Below are 17,180 nucleotides of genomic sequence, written 5' to 3' on the forward strand. Positions count from 1 at the left end.
CGCACAAATTACCATTTCCGGTAAGCCCAGATGCTTCCCTTGCTTCATAACAGGAATCTCGTCTCCCATGTTGATGACACTAGCAAATGTCCTCCAGTCTTTTTCAAGGATGGTGAGGACAATCTTACTGATAATGTGAATCCCGAGTTTGAAGCATGAATTCAACAGGACGCTATGGTGTGTCTTGGATCAATAGCTTTGTTCATCCCATTGCGCTCGTTGTCCGAATTAGGAAAAATCAGTTTTTATTTTGAATAGACATGTCTGCATGAACATTATGCTTCACAGTCCACTAGTTGTCTTCTTCAACTTCGCAGTAAGTTGATGAACACTCACCCTAGTGACTCTCCCATTACTAAGTTTCTCGATCATGGCAATTGCCTTGCTGACACCCTATCTTTGTCTGGTGCTCTAGTTTCTGATTAAGAAATTGTTGCCATCATTCTCAACAATTTTGGACCTGCTTATGATGGCACTGTGGCTTTTGCTCAGGCTTGTGAAGAAGCCATCTCTTACAGTCATTTGGAGGCCCTTGTGCTTAGTGCTGAACGTCATAAAAAATCCATGCTTTCTTCTCTGCTGATACTGGGCCTACTGCTTTAGCTCCTGCTCGTGGCGGTCATGGATAGGTGGTTTCCGTGGTCGTGGGCCAGGCTACGGTGGTTTTCATGGTGGTCTTAGCTCCTATAACAGTGGTCGTGGCTCCACATTTCGTCCTTGTGGCTCGAGCTGTAGCTCTCACTCTTCGTTCCAACAGTGATGGACTTCTTAGCGTTGATCATTCTCAAATAGGTATTGTGCTTTCCCATTCTAGACATATTCAATGTCAGATATGCAATCGCTAGTGACACTCTACCATTGACTGTTTATATCACCTCAATATGGCGTATGAGGGCCGTGTTCTTGCATAAAGCCTTCAGGCTTTTGCAACTGCTGCTCCTCATTCCATGCCTGCCAAATGCTCATGCCTTCCAGAATTGGTTGTTTGATTCTGGTGCGGATACTTATATAACCAATGATCTTGCTCAAGTGTCTAATCAGCGAACCTACAACGGAATTGATCACGTCAATGATGTTGTTGGCAGCACATGTTTGAGAATTTCTGAAGTTGGCACTTCTTGCAATCGTACACCTCAAACATCATTTACCTTATCTAACACTCTTTATTGCTGAATTGCATCCACCAATATGATATCTATTCATCGTTTAACCAATTACAATCATTGTTCCCTAACCCTTTATCCTAATTCCTATCATGTCCAGGATCTCAAAACGGGGATGACGCTTTTGCAAGGCTGGAGTAAAAACAGATTCTACCCATTTTCAAGTGTTTCTTCTAAAAACTAATGGCGTTTTTTTGCTTTCTTAGGAGCTAGAGTGTCAAATGCTTTTTGGCATTTTAAAATAGGTCATCCTTATGCTTCTGTTTTAAGGTTTTTAATATCTAAGAATAAATTATCAGTCTCCGCCTCTCTGGTCATGTAACTCAGGATTTTTGTCATTTGTGTCCTATGGGCAAAATAACAAATTACCATTTCCTTTATCAAGTTACCATGTCTCCATAGGGCAAAAGTCATGTCCCATAGAGCATGTCTGAATGGATTAATTCCAATGGAAAAGATGACATTGAATTAATAAAGAAAATGGAAACTTGCGACTGTTGGCCATAGGACATAAATGACAAAAATCCTGAGTTACATGACCAGAGACTAGTAATATATTCTTAGATGGGTAATGCTGTGAAGACTAAATTTGTAAACTAAATTTTGTAAACTCAATGACATAGAAGTTGATGATTAGATTATTACTTAGTGTTGATTAACGTGTTTATTTGTCATTGGTGACACATCATTTAGTTTCCAAATTTAGTCTATTTAATTTCTCCCTAGAATTACTCTTCTGAGATATTAGAGAATTTAAAATAGAAGCAAAAGGATGACCTAATCTAGAATTCCAAACAACATTCGACACTGTAGCTCTAAAGAAAGGAAAAACACCATTATTTTGAGAAGAAATGCTTGAAAATGGATGGAATCCATTTTTACTCTGGCCTTGGAAAGTCGTCCTCCCCGTTTTGAGATCCGGAACAACATAGGAATTAGGATAGAGGGCTAGGGAACATTGATTGTCGTTGGTTAAATGATGAATAAATATCACATTGGTGGATGCATTTGGGCAATAGAGTGTCAGATAAGGTAAATGATGTATGAGGTGTACGAATGCAAGAAGTGCCAACTTTAGAAATTTTCAAACCTATGTCGCCAACAACACCATTGACATGATCAGTTTGCAGGTTCACGAATTAGACACATGAGAAAGATAATTGGTTATATGAGTATTTGCACCAATATCAAACAACTAATTATGGAGGGCAAGATATGTGGCATATGTGGAAGGAGAAGCACTAGTTACATGAGCGTGAAGTGGTGTTGCAGGAACACAACCCTTGTACGCCATATTGAGGCGACTGAAACAGTCAATGGCATAGTGTCCATGGCAATTGCATATTTGTCTTTGAATACGTCCAGAAGGGGAAAACATAGTACGTCTTTGAGAATGAGCAATGCAAAGAAATCCATCACTGCTAGAATGGGAGTGAGAGCTAGAGCTCGACCCACTAGGATGAAATGAGGAGCCATGACCACTGTTATGGGAGTCACGACCACCACAAAAACCACCTTAGCCTGACCCACAAACGAAAACCACCCGTGCCACGAGTAGCAGCTGCAGCAGCAGGTCCTATATCAGCAAAGAAGACAATATGCATTTTTTAACGACATTCAACACCAAGCAGAAAAGACCTTTAAAGCACTGTAAGAGATGACTTCTTCATGAGCTTGAGCAAAAGCTACATTACTTTCATAGACAAGTCCAACATTGTTCAGAATGATGGCAACAAAGTCTGAATCAGAAATTGAAGCACCAGACAAGGATAGGGTGTCAACAAGGCGATTAACACGATCAAGGAACTTATCAAACTCATTAATGGAGGAGTCACCAAAGTAAGCATTCATCAGCTCACTACAAAGTTGAAGAAGACGACCAGTGGACTGCGAATCATAACCTTCACGCAGACAGGTCCATGCAAAATGAGAACTAGTTTTAGGGCAACGAGCACATTGGGAAGAACAAAGTTATTGGTCTAGGACATAACCATAGCGTCCTATTGAATCCATGCTTTAAACTCGAGATTCACATTATCAGTAAGATTGCCTAAAGCATCATTGAGTAAGGTGGGAGGACATTTGCTAATGCCATCAACATAGGAGGTGAGATTCTTGCTATGAAGCAAGGGAAGCATATGGGCTTGCCAGAGAGGGTAATGTGTACGATCCAGTTTGATTGTAAGGAAGTTGGAAACATTTGGTGGCATAGATAGAGGGATAGAGGATGAAGGGTTGGAAAAATAAGACGCCATTTTGGAAAATGAAGGAATACAAATGATGTCATTGTTATAAATATGTAAAAGTTAGAGAGATAACCTTTTTAGTGAATGGAGCAAAGCAGGTGTAAAATGTCACACTGAAACTATAGCACAAGAGGATAACAAATAAAAGACGGATGAATATATGATGTTATTGATCTTTCTTTCTTTCTGTCTGTGTTTTTGAAAGTATACAGAGTGCTCTATTTATAGAGCAACTCCAATACTGATGCATTAATTATACATTGAAAATTTACAGCACCCTTTTGGAAAATATGATCTCCTGCATCCCCAAAGTCAATTTCAATCTGTATGGGCATTGAAAATGTGTGTGTGTGTGGGCATTCATAACAATGCCAACGTTTTCAACACTCCCCCTTGGATGCCCACATACCAACATCAGTTGCCTCGTTAGGAAAAACTTAGTGGAAAAAACCATAGCGAAGGAAAAAGAGTACAACTTTACCTGGATTGTTGATATAGTGTTAAGTATCTTATGTTGCCTCGTTAAAACCTTGATAGGAAAAACCCAGTGGGAAAAATCATAATCAAAGGAAAAAGAGTACAACATGCATGTATCATGGATGCTCCCCCTGATTCCGCATTCTCCAAATTTAGTTGTTTAGTAAGTTTACGTAATCCGATACTTTGCACTAACTTCTGAAACATACATTTTGGTAGAGATATGGTGAACAAATCTGCCAGATTTTCATTAGAATGGATTTGTCTTACTTTAATAACTTTAGCCTTCTGAAGCTCATGTGCACTAAAAAACTTTGGAGATATGTGTTTAGTTTTATCGTCCTTGATGAATCTTTCCTTCATTTGGGCAACACAGGCTGCATTATCTTCATGAATGACAGTTTGAGTGTCTATCTTTGAAGGTAGACCACATGAATTCTGAATATGATGGATCATTGATCTTAACCAAGAACATTCACAACTTGCTTCATGTAAAACAAGTATTTCTGAATGATTTGAAGATGTAGCAACTAATGTTTGCTTTGTTGAGTGCCATGAGATTGTTGTATCTCTATTCTTGAACACATATCCATTTTGTGAGCGGGTTTTATGCGGATCAGAGAGAAAACCAGTATTTGCATATCCAACAAAGACCTAGTCATTTGTGGAGTTCTTTGAGTAGAAGAGACCCATGTTTGTTGTCCCACGAAGGTATTGCAATACATCTTTGACACCCTTCCAATGACGAATTGTTAGAGCAGAGCTATACGTTGCTAACAAGTTAACTGAAAAAGCTATATCTGGTATAATGCATTGTGCTAAATACAATAAAGCGCCTATTGCACTCATATATGGTACTTCTGGACCAATGAGCAGTTCATCATCTTCTTTTGGACGGAATGGATCTTTCTTAATGTCCAGAGAACGAACGACTAATGGCGTGCTGAGTGGATAAGCCTTGTCCATACCAAATCGCTTCAGGATTTTTTCAATGTAAGTTGATTGGTGAACCAAAATTCCACTAGCACAATACTCGATCTGCAGGCCGAGACAAAATTTCTTTTTTCCAATGTCTTTCATTTCAAATTCGCTTTTCAGATATTCAGCAGTTTTATTGAACTATTCAGAGGTTCCAATTAGGTTCATATCATCGACATATATTGCCACTATAGCAAATCCAGAGTTGGATTTCTTAATGAACACACAAGTGTAAATGACATTGTTGATATATCTTTCTTTGATCAAATACTCACTAAGACGATTGTACCACATTCGTCCAGATTGTTTTAGCCCATACAATGATCGCCTTAATTTGATCGAGAGCATACCTCGTGATTTGTTAGTTGTTTCAGGCGACATAAGTTCTTCTGGGACTTTCATATATATGTCAGTATCTAATTCTCTATATAGATACGCGGTGATGGCATCCACAAGTCGAATGTCAAGTTTTTTTGAAGCTACTAAACTTATTAAGTAACAGAACGTAATTGCGTCCATTACATGAGAGTTTGTCTCCTCATAATCAATTTGAGGTCTTTGCGAAAAACCTTGTGCAACGAGTCGTGCTTTATATCTTGCAATCTTGTTTTTCTCATTGCTTTTCCTTATGAATACCCATTTATAACCCACGGGGTTTACACCAGGCGAGGTTTGTACTACTGGTCCAAAAACATTTCGCATTTCCAAGGAATTTAATTATGCATGGATTGCATCTTTCCACTTAGGCCAATCTTGTCTCTGTTTACATTCATCAATAGAGGGGGGCTCAATATCATCACTTAATATGATTTCAGTGGCTACTGCGAATGCGAACATATCATCAATGATTATTCCATTCTGATCCCACAATTCATTAGTACATGGATAATTTATGGAGATTTCTTTGCTCTCATGTACTGTTGTCTCTTCAGGGACATGTGTCTCATCAATGACATTTTCTTTTTCTGGAAGTTCAGAATCATGAATTGTAGATTTGTCAATCATTCTCTTTTCCTAAATGATTTCATTTGGATTCAGCTGTGCCCTTGTCTTTCTCTTTCGAGAGGCTGAATCTTTTGAACCTGGGGGTCTACCACGCTTCAGGCATGCACCAGATGAATCATTTGCTGCCACTTTATTTTGTCTAATAGGGACATCAATCCTTGCAGGTGCATTTGCAGCTGGTATATGTGATTTTGTCACTTTCATAGCATCATTAAATGCATCTGGCATTTGATTGGCAATGCTTTGAAGATGAACAATCCTTTTCACTTCATTTTCACATTGAGTGCTACGTGGATCAAAATGAGACAATGTGGGAACAACCCATGTCAGCTCTTTCCGTTCTTCAGGAATGGTTTTTTCTCCCCCTAACGACGGGAATACCGTCTCATTAAAATGACAATTAGCAAAACGAGCTGTAAACATATCACCAGTCAAAGGTTCCAAATATCTAATGATAGATGGTGAATCAAAACCCACATAAATTCCCAATCTACACTGATGTCCTATTTTAGTGCGTTGCGGGGCAATAGGCATATGAACAACACAACCAAAAACTTGTAAATGTGAAATGTTTGGCTGTTGCCCAAACACAAGTTGTACTGAGGAGTATTGGTGGTTGGCTATAGGTCTTAATCGAACAAATGATGCAGCATGTAAGATGGCATGTCCTCATGCAGAAACTGGCAATTTTGTTTTCATGAGCAGAGTGCGAGCTATTAACTGAAATCGCTTGATCAATGCTTTTGCTAGACCATTTTGAGTATGGACATGAGGAACAAGGTGTTCAACATCAATGCCCAATGTCATGCAATAATTATCAAAAGTTTGAGACGTAAATTCACCAGCATTATCAAGTCGGATTGACTTAATGGGGTAATTTGGGAGCTGTGCACATAACTTAATTATCTGAGCAAGAAGTCTCGCAAAAGCTATATTTCGAGTAAACAAGAGACAAACATGTGACCATCTGGTAGATGCATCAACCAAAACCATAAAATATCAAAATGGTCCACAAGATGGTTGAATAGGTCCACAAATATCCCCTTGAATTCTTTGATGGGGATTCAACATCAACCTTTAGTTGTGATAGTATGATTACCAATTTCCCTTGAGAACAAACCTTGCAAGGGTTATCATTTAAGATAGCAATGTGTCTGCTCAATAATGCATGTCCATTAGAATTGGTAATGATCCTACGCATCATGGTAGATTCTAGGTGATTCAGACGGTCATGCCAAAACATGTAAACTTTTTGAATCAATGAACTTCTGGTTCATGACAGTATGTGATTCAACTATCTTTATGTATGTATAATACAATTTACTCGACAAACCATGCAACTTCTCCAATATACGCTTCTCGGTATCATTGGAGGTAATGCATAGATACTCCACATTTTCTGCACTTTTCGTTTCAATGTGGTATACATTTAAACGTATGTCTTTGAAACTCAACAAATTTCAAGTAAATCGAGTAGTGTACAACGCATTATGTATAGACAATATTGTTCCATTTGGTAACATAATATGGGCTTTCCCTGAGCCTTCCATTACACGTGAAGGTCCTGATATTGTTGTTACCCTTACTTTTGTAAGCATCAATCTTGAGAAATACTTTTGATCTCGAAGTATTGTATGCGTAGTTACGCAGTCTGCAAGATAAATATCTTCACCATTTCTCATGTTTTGAGAATAACCATAGTTTTTATCCATGCTCTTTAAGTAAGGGAATCAGAGTTAAAAGCAAGTTATAACAAGAAATTTACATACCATTTTTATTGAATCTGAAATGCTAGTTTTAAACTACAAGTTCAGCATAATAAAAGTACATCAAACATAAACGATTCAGTCGGACCGGTATACTTCATTTCCCCTTTCCACAACAAAGTCTGCAACGTCTAGGTAAGTTGTGTTTAACTGCCCTGATAAGTCACACATTGGATAAGGTATATCCATTGGTTTAGCCTGGTCAAGAAAATTAGTCTTGACACCCTTCTCCTTGAGGGAGGCTTGATACAGATCCACCAATTGTTTTGGGGTACAACAAGTACGCGCCCAATGCCCATTGTCACCACACCTATGGCAGGCTCGTTCAGAGTTCCTAGGAGCATTGTTCATATAAGCTTTGCCTTTTTGACGATTCACATTTTTGAAACTCGGGCCTGAATTATGCCTTGGAACTTGGTTGTGAAATTGACCACCATGGTTTTTGCCTTTCCTGTTCCATCGACTTCGCTTGTGGCCACGTCCTTGTTTATGATTATCGCCACTAGAGAATGTGGCGTTCACTTCGAGGGAAACATCATTCACTTCTGGGAATGGTGCAGATCCAGTAGGTCGGAAATGATGGTTTTTCATCAGGAGCTCATTGTTCTGTTCAGCTACTAGGAGCACATATATCATCTGGTTGTATTCAGTAAAGCCTTGTGCTCTATACTGCTGCTGCAGGAGCATGTTTGAGGCATGAAATGTGTTGAAAGTCTTTTTCCAGCAAATCTTCCTCAGTAATAGTATCCCCACAGAGTTTCTTATGAGATGTAATTCTGAACAACGCATAATTGTACTATGCCACTTACTTGAAATCCTGGATCCTTAGGTGAGTCCATTCATAGCGAGCCCTTGGAAGAATCACCGTTGTCTGGTGATTGTATTTGTTTCTCAAGGCATTTGAGAGAGCTAACGGATCTTTAACCGTTAAGTACTTGCTCTTTAGTCCCTCATTAAGATGACGACGAATAAAGATCATGACTTTCGCCCGATCTTGAGAGGATGAGTTGTTCTCTTCCGTGATGGTATCTCTAAGATTCCCTGATTGCACATGGATCTTGGTATCCAGTACCCAGGTAAGGTAATTCTTCCTGGTAATGTCCGGGGCAGCATAATCAAGCTTTGTCAAGTTCGCCATTTTCTTTTCTGAAAGAAAAATGAGATATGTAAGAGCGTGCAATAATATGTATTCCTGAAGGAATATAGTGTTAGAACTTCTGGTTCTTACGAATTTTTCATTTTGATCTTTAGGCCAAAATGATAAGTACTCGAAAATTCTGGCTTGAGATTTTCAGGATGAATGAGGAGGGGGATTGTACCGCACCATTCTCATTGAAATAATATAACATAGAATGAGCGATTATTCTACACCACTCAAGTAGCAGGAAAAATTTTAATACGTAGAGTAGGGTGGACAATTATACCGCACCACTTTAAATTGCAGTAAAATTAGATCTGCAGTCCAAGATAGGCAATGATACCGCACCATCTTGGATTGCAGTAACATTACATTTGCAGTTCAAGATGGGCGATTGTACCGCACCATCTTGGATTGCAGTAAAATTAACATAAATAAATACTGGGTTAGTAATCAAGATCTACACCAAACAAGAAATCAAAGATATATGTAACTGTTAAGTTGAGAACTAAAAGCAGGCATGGAGCAAATGGTTCGTCGTGAGGTATATCGCGCAGTTGAGGCAGAGGAAGAAGATGAACAGTAAAAATCTTAGAGGAAACATTTTTTCTTTCGGCAAAGAGAAATGATTTCTTTTGGCGAAGAGAAATGAGGAATAGTAATATTTAGAGAGTCGTGCTGATAACGTGTTATAAATATGTAAAAGTTAGAGAGATAACCTTTTTATTGAATGGAGCGAAGCAGGTGTAAAATGTTACATTGAAACTATAGCACAAGAGGATAACAAATAAAATACGGAGGAATAGATGATGTTATTGATCTTTCTTTCTTTCTTTCTGTATGTGTTTTTGAAAGCATACGGAGTGCTCTATTTATAGAGCAACTCTAATACTGATGCATTAATTATACGTTGAAAATTTACAGCACCATTTTGGACAATATGATCTCCTGCGTCCCCAAAATCAATTTCAATCTCTATGGGTATTGAAAATGTGTGTGTGTGTGGGCATTCATAAAAATGCCAACGTTTTCAACAGTCGTAAGAATTTAGCTTGTTGATTATATAGATCTACGAGCTAGTGATGAGGTTGTTACAGTATCGCGTTGTCTCTAATTACAAGTTTGTGATTTCTGGTGGTGTGATTGTTAAATTGAAGGAGAAATATTAGTTGTGTGTTTTATTGAATGGGGGGCTAGATTTTAAATAAACTTACTTTTGGGGTCGAAGACGAATAAAAAAGAACAGGAAAACGCGCTCGCCTTTTGAAGCCGCGTAAGGAATCTTGTAGAGTACGGACCTATTGCTTTGGGCGCAGCCCGGAAGTTTCTAGAGAATTTACTCAAATCTATAATTTCGCGATTTCTGATATCATTGACCGACAAACAACATAGACTCCGTCGACATTCGAAAGACCGAGTCCATCTGATCTGATTGTTTGCCATACGTTAGAAGTATCAGTTACCTACAGAGAGAGAATGTCTGGAGGAATCGCGCGCGGTCGTCTCGCCGAGGAGCGAAAAGCGTGGCGCAAGAACCACCCACATGTCCGTACCGACCGTCGTCCTTCTCTTCTGTTCTCTCCTATGTTATTTTCAATTCAATCTTCATTCGCCGTTAATTGCATCGCCTGACGTCGTTTTCGTGGTTAATTAATTAAATTAGGGTTTTGTGGCGAAGCCGGAGACTGCTCCGGATGGCTCCGTCAATTTGATGGTGTGGCAGTGCATCATCCCCGGCAAACCATCTGTGAGTCTTCTTCTATTTCTTTCTCCTGGTGAGAATTTTGTAAGACATGCAATTGAAGATAGTTAAAGATTGGGGATTTTGGGATTTTAATTCCGAATTTGACTTGCGTGATCAGTTAGCCCCCTCAATCGGGGTATTAGGGTTTTAGATTTTATGGGGGTTATTTTCTAGTTTTTCTCTATTTTGTTCTAATTATGTTTGACTGCATAAATTTCTATAGAGAATTGCATGTGGGTTTTTTTTCAGAAGTTGTTTGGTGGACTGCTTTTTCGTACTTCTGTTTAGTTTTGCCTGTTGGCTTGCAATTTTGGTAAATCGGCACTTGGATCCAATGCGCAATTCGGATAGTGTATACATGTAGGATTTAGCTTTCGGCACTTATATTCTAGTCAGTGTTAATATCTGAAATCAATTAGAGGGTCTATCAATGAATGCTGGAGGGAGGAACGTATTGAAACTGGGAAGGTCTAGGCGGGCTAGGGGGCCTCTAGGCAGGTCTAGTGCCCTTTCTTATTTCTTTAACGCCTAGGGAATAATTGTGGCGGTGGCCAAACCGCCTAGCTTCTAAGTGGGATTTTTAGAACAATGTTCAAGAGCTTCTTAATGCTGACGGGAATGCTTATTTTTATGATAGACTGATGGTGGTTGCTTGGTTGCTGGCGTAACATCCTTACAAGAAATTTTTGCAATATATTGTTTTCGGTATTGATCTTGCTGGTATTGCAGACTGATTGGGAAGGTGGCTACTTTCCACTTACACTTAACTTCACTGAGGATTACCCCAGCAAGCCCCCAAAATGCAAGTTCCCACAGGGCTTTTTCCACCCAAATGTGTATCCTTCTGGAACTGTTTGTCTTTCAATTCTCAATGAGGACAAAGTAAGCAATATCTCCTGCTGTAGCATGTATATGGAGCTTGTGTTCATTGATGAAGTCGTCCTAACATGAATTTCTATTTTTAGGGTTGGAGGCCGGCCATCACAGTGAAGCAAATCCTAGTAGGCATTCAGGATTTGCTAGGCCAGCCTAATCCTGCTGATCCGGCACAAACTGAAGGTTATCAACTCTTTATCCAGGTTTGTCTTGATCTTTAGCCGTCTCTCATTCACTCCTGTGACTGTTCATGAAATATGAACTGTGTTTGACGATTTCCGTCCTGACTTGCAGGAACCAGCGGAGTACAAGCGAAGAGTGCGACAGCAGGCAAAGCAATATCCACCTGTTATATGATGCATTGTTCTTTTACTAGATATGATTATAAACTCACTGATTTGGTCAAGAAGGTCATGCTTAAATCTCTCTGCTAGACGTGATCAACCTTATAAGTTGGTTCTCATTTGAATTGCAAATATGATATGGCGTTGTTTTTAATGTTTTATAGTCATTGCTGTTCTGGCAGTGGACATGGTGTTATGTTTGCGGCTATTCTCTTTGTATTATTGGAAGCTCTGACGCACTTCAAAATTCAAATTAATACTTCAAAACTCACTTTTTTTCTTCATCTCTCTTTGATGTAGCCATGACATTGACTTGTGTTCCGGATGTAGCCATGGCATGTGTTATAGTTTGTAAGAGTTATGTAATAAACAAACGAAACAATAATGAAGAGATAAGAACAGGATGAGGAGTGTGAAAATCACTACCCGTGTTACAATCGGAGAACGTGACGGAATTTGGACTTCTTCATTTCTACTCCCTTCTAGAGAATTTAATGGGGCCTATATTTAGAATTGGGAGGTTAGGGGTTAGACTTTTGTTTCATATAATTCGTGTGTTTTGTTTCTTTCCCCATTTCGGTCGTTCTCGTTCACTATTGCATGTCTGTAATGTAGTACTCCAAAGTCCAACTGGCCATTCACAGTCCTTTTCCTTATTAGCATCCTTCTAGTGACTGATGAGACCCAGCGTCCTTTTCCGCTTCCACTACGAGAAGTACCCTTCCCTACAAGGGAGGAAAAATATTGATCCGGTTGCTTACTAGTTGGTTGGTCCGACTATCTAACATCGACATGCATCGATGAATACGAACATGTTATTGACTATTGTCATGTTGGTCACATGATTGAAGTTATTTATACTTTGATTACATAACTGTCAGCGTGTTGTCAAGAAAATCATATATCGTAAGTAACTTATGATGGCCAAGCGATCTAACCCTAGTCTTCCTCCTACCACAGAGATTATCCTCTCTTAACACTTACACGTCACTTGTAGTGATGCATATAAAAGGGAAGTATCTAGTGACGAGGAGTAGTTTTTGGTGTACTCGACAATAATCCTAAGAGCTTGTCCAACGGAGATAGAATTGGGTAGCAAAGTTAAATTTGCCATGTCATGCAGGAAAATTGCATTTCCAGCAGTTGTAGTAACTCTCAACTATCTAACTGAAGAATTTACGGAGTCAGTTGATACTTCTTCATGTTAGCAAATTTAGTCCTGCAATATATTTTCTTCAAAAGTATTGTTTAGTAAAGAGATTGTAAAGTGCCATAAAAGTGCCAAATGGATTCGCAAATGACACTTTTAAGAGAAAAACTAACTCGTTTGGAGATGCTGAATTCCAACAATTAATTTGCGAGTGATAACCAATGAATTAACATGGCTTTTGTTATAGAAGGACCTTCAGTTTCATCAAAACAAGGCATATCAAATCTCAGATACAACTTGAACATAAGAAGGCTTGAAATATATACAAAGGGGAACAAATGGTCTCCTGCAAAAAGTAAACAAATGAAAAAATCTTTAGAAGGATATGAACCCTGTTTCTAAAATCTATCTTTGCTGATATTTATGGCACTGGTTAGTGACCTTATATATCGACCATGATATCAACATCGTATCATTGTTGATACTGTGTAAATGTCGGTGTCGATATATTACTAATATGTTGTCAATAAGCTTCTACGATATCGTGCGTGGGGATCTTCCACTACTCTCCAAGACAATCTCAAACAAATCAGCATCAGATTCCTCATCAAACTCCAGTTCGTGACTAGGGTTTCGGCTGCCCTTGGTTGTGCATCTGTTGAGCCACTGGGAGTCAATTGATCTGTCCATGGAGAAAAGCTCCATGCTATCTTCATAGAATGCAGCAGCAGAGGATCTCACAAGAGGGCCCACAAAGCAAGGGTTAGCTGTCCTCTGGGCATTGGCCGGGGCAAACTTGAAGGCACTTTGACCAAGGTTGACCAGGACAGTAATGTCAGTGTTTGCTGCTAGGGTTGGATAGAGAGGAGTGCCGAATTCCTCTGACTTGCAGTGGACCACGTGCACAAGCTCTGATTCCTCAGTGAAGTATACCTTCTTTTGTCTGGGATCAAACCCGCATCCAATCACTCTGTCTCTTTGTCCCCATGCTGCTTTTTCTGATTCAAACACAAGTTTAATCCCTGAAAAAACAAACCCAAGTCACTAAAATTAATCACATAAGCACAAGTGAATGCAATGTTCTAAAAATATTTTAAAAATTTGAAGTAAACTGCAAAAATTTGGAAGAATACTTGGCTACTTAATAATGAGTATGAATTCCTACTCAAAATCATTCGTGTTCGAATCACAGAGTTTTGTACTTATGATTAAAATCGTTCATATTATAAATCATTCTATAAAGATTATCCCTGCAAAAAGAAAAAAAAAAGAATTAAAACTAAGATTCTTTAGTCAACATATTGTGGCAAATACATAGACGATCCGTAATGCTTTTACCAATTCCGTTCATCTATTTTTATACAGTTTGATGACTAAAGACCTTAGTTTTATTTCATTTTTTGTAGACGCGATTTTTATGGAGCGATTTATAATATAAATTGTTCTAATCATAAACATGATTTTCTATGAATCTGAAATAAACAATTTTAAGTAAGAACTCCTACTCATCTTTTGAGTAGCCAAATATTATTCAAAATTGCAGGTGAAGTAAGGAATAGTGTTGCAACAAACACCTAATGCTCTATAATCTATTCTTCATTTTCATAATTGTTTCGTTCCTTACGGTAATGAAGTCATTTCTTCTTACTGCCAGTCCGACACATACATAAAGATATTTATTAAAAGAAATGGCTTATGTACGATTCGAAATTCTACTTTCTCTACAGTGAAGAATGACTCCTTATACGTAAGAAACTAAGTTTTTTTTTTGTATGTTTATGTTTTAGCAACAACTATAAACCTACTCAGATGAAACCAAGTACATGGCAGCATGTAATGGGTCCATACTGACATTAGTTTCCAAATTTCATGACATCCTGCTGCGCGTGAAGAGGTAATATGTTGGGTCACGTATATTAAGTTATTTTGTTCTTCTATGGTTAGATTAGTTCATCAGTCCTTCTAGGTAAAATATAAAGTCATCATGCCTTACTGTACAATTATTAATAAAATATTCAGTTGAAAATGTAACGATTAAAGCGAGAATGTGAAAATCGCTACCCTTAATAATTTGCGCACTCATGATTTTTAACATAGGACAATGCACACTGCAAGCACACAGTGACATCAATGACAAAGACGAGGGAAATTCAAGAATTACCATCAAGATGGACAGAGCCATTGGAGCCGAATCCGATGCTTCCCGGATAACTTCCCGGCAGTTTGAGAGGAAGAGCGCCGCCGACGGAGAGTCCAATCGACAGCAACGCAGCTTCATTTTTAGCATGATGAATATCATCCTTAACTCTAATCTTCAACTCCTCAATTCTGCTAATGCTCTCACTACTACTCCTCACATGAACCAAAGAATCCGAACTCGAATTCTCATCGTATCTCTCCTGAATCAATTTAATCTTCTCTCCTTCCTTAACAATCGACTGACTTGTGTCATCGCCGTCGTGCGAACTCAAAATTGTGATCTCGAAATAAGCTTCTTGCGGGAAGGAATTGTTTCCAAGAGGAGGGCCCGGCAGAGGCAGAGCAGTTTTGATCACAGAGGCGGCAGCAGAAGCAGAACTAGAAGTGCTTAAATTAAGCACTTTTTTCAACCCAGGATTGAGTCGAATTTTCTGCATGAAATCGACTGATCCTTGACACACTTCCCAGCTTATCTCCGGCTCTGCCTCCCTAACTCGTTGATCGCCGGCCACGCACATCCCCAAAAGTCTCGACCTTGTCGAACCGGAAGATTGATAATTTGTGAAGCCGAATCGCGACCACCCGTTTTCCACAGCGTCCGTGACGGACGTCGGATGATTACCCCAGCTGAACAGCGGCTTTCCAGAAACCCCCCGGCGGTAATAGTTGTTCCCGGTCGACATGCTCTTGCTTGGTTGGTGGTGATGAAGCCTTGCAATTCCATCCTGCAGGCTCTGTGTTCTAACAACGGTCGTCGCTGCGGCCGCAGTTGTCATGCCGCCGCTGCCAGCATTTTGTTTACGTTTCTTGTAACAATTCCATCGCCATAATACGATCAAAACAACCACCGCAACAACTCCTGCGCTGACTGCAACCACCGCGGCATGCTTCAATCCGATCATGTGTTTCGATCTTCTCTCAAATGGGCTAACGAGAATTTTTTGTGTTTTCGGCAAAATATTTTCTTATATTTTAGGGCGGAGAGGTTTTAAGAAGCGGAGGAGCCGGAAGGGAGAGGGCGTGGACTGACTTGGTTCAAGAAAGGCAGGGAGAAGGAGGAGAAGAAAGAAAGGAAAATTAATGGGGTCAAAATGTGGCCATGGCATCTGTCGTACGAGTAGAGAGACGGGCAAAACGTTTTTTCAAAGGCAGAGACTTTTATTTATTTATTAATTTCGGAACAACTATATATCGTTCAAATTATCAAATCACAAATGGTGAGAGGATAAACACAACTTATGACTTATCAATTTCGAAATATGCTCATAATTATGTACAACTAGTTATATGATAGGTTTTCTCAAATCTACCAATGCTTAGGACCTTAGGCGTATCATATCGCCAAGTATGAAGTGTGCCGGAAACAAGGACTAGTACACAAAGTATCAATACTAATACAATTGGTTAGATTTTTTTTTTCAAATTTCTAACCGATTATATTATTACAACCAGACCGTGTTCTCGACACACTGAAAGATTTCTCCACCAATTATATATGTTTATCTCATACGTGAATAGTCAGACATTATTCAAATCATGACTTTATCGTTTCTGTTTCTGAAATATGTTGGTATTTGTGTATAACCGGTAATACGATAAGTTTAATTTGTCGACATAGAAAGCTGCTTAGGGTCGTATCATATGTGTTTGTGTTCGTTGGCATACTCTTCTAGAAAGCGAAAAGGTCAAAACTGTTTGCTGGGGGAGGTTTAATATTCTAGTAGTATTTTCGTCACTATTTTCTTGGCTGGTATATTTGGAGGAGAGGGGACATTGAGGCGTTGGGTACCTGAAGGGCTGAGGCTGTTAAAATGAAGTTGGAAAAGAGTTAGCGCTGATTTGGTATTGCTGTGCTTTGAAAAAAAACTGCTGTGAGAATAAGCGGCTGTCCTGTGAAAATAAGCGGCTGTGAAATAAATCAGCAGAGTGTTTGGTAAACTTTTTTGTACAAGTGCTTTTGGAAAAAAAAGCAGTATGATAGTAGGTCTTTTCATTAAAAGGAGCATTGTAGCTCCGTATGCTTTAAAAAAAAGCCAGTTTTTCAAAGCTACAAATAGCAACTTCAGTTTTTCCCTTTGATTTCAGCTTATTCTC

At 39.0% G+C, this 17,180-nt stretch overlaps 3 protein-coding genes across 3 annotated transcripts; 1 reads left to right on the plus strand and 2 right to left on the minus strand.

Moving 5' to 3' along the window:
- Positions 1-7,713: 7,713 nt before the first annotated feature.
- LOC139198003 (uncharacterized) lies at positions 7,714-8,773 on the minus strand. Its single transcript, XM_070826229.1, has 2 exons — positions 8,445-8,773; positions 7,714-8,395 (listed from the first exon to the last, which is right to left on the minus strand). The coding sequence occupies exons 1-2, from the start codon at positions 8,771-8,773 to the stop codon at positions 7,714-7,716; spliced, it is 1,011 nt and encodes a 336-aa protein (XP_070682330.1).
- Positions 8,774-9,674: 901 nt separating this feature from the next.
- LOC103441097 (SUMO-conjugating enzyme SCE1-like) lies at positions 9,675-12,021 on the plus strand. The gene is made up of 5 exons (XM_070826123.1): positions 9,675-10,318; positions 10,437-10,520; positions 11,247-11,399; positions 11,483-11,596; positions 11,688-12,021. Exons 1-5 carry the CDS (start codon positions 10,250-10,252, stop codon positions 11,748-11,750), a joined length of 483 nt encoding a protein of 160 aa, XP_070682224.1. The 5' UTR covers positions 9,675-10,249; the 3' UTR covers positions 11,751-12,021.
- Positions 12,022-13,109: 1,088 nt separating this feature from the next.
- LOC103441096 (uncharacterized) lies at positions 13,110-16,135 on the minus strand. The gene is made up of 2 exons (XM_008379794.4): positions 15,049-16,135; positions 13,110-13,909 (listed from the first exon to the last, which is right to left on the minus strand). The coding sequence occupies exons 1-2, from the start codon at positions 15,986-15,988 to the stop codon at positions 13,422-13,424; spliced, it is 1,428 nt and encodes a 475-aa protein (XP_008378016.3). The 5' UTR covers positions 15,989-16,135; the 3' UTR covers positions 13,110-13,421.
- Between the last annotated feature and the right edge of the window lie 1,045 nt (positions 16,136-17,180).

The sequence above is a fragment of the Malus domestica genome, chromosome 08 (genome assembly GCF_042453785.1).
Source record: "Malus domestica chromosome 08, GDT2T_hap1".
In the NCBI taxonomy this organism is placed as follows: Eukaryota; Viridiplantae; Streptophyta; class Magnoliopsida; order Rosales; family Rosaceae; genus Malus; species Malus domestica.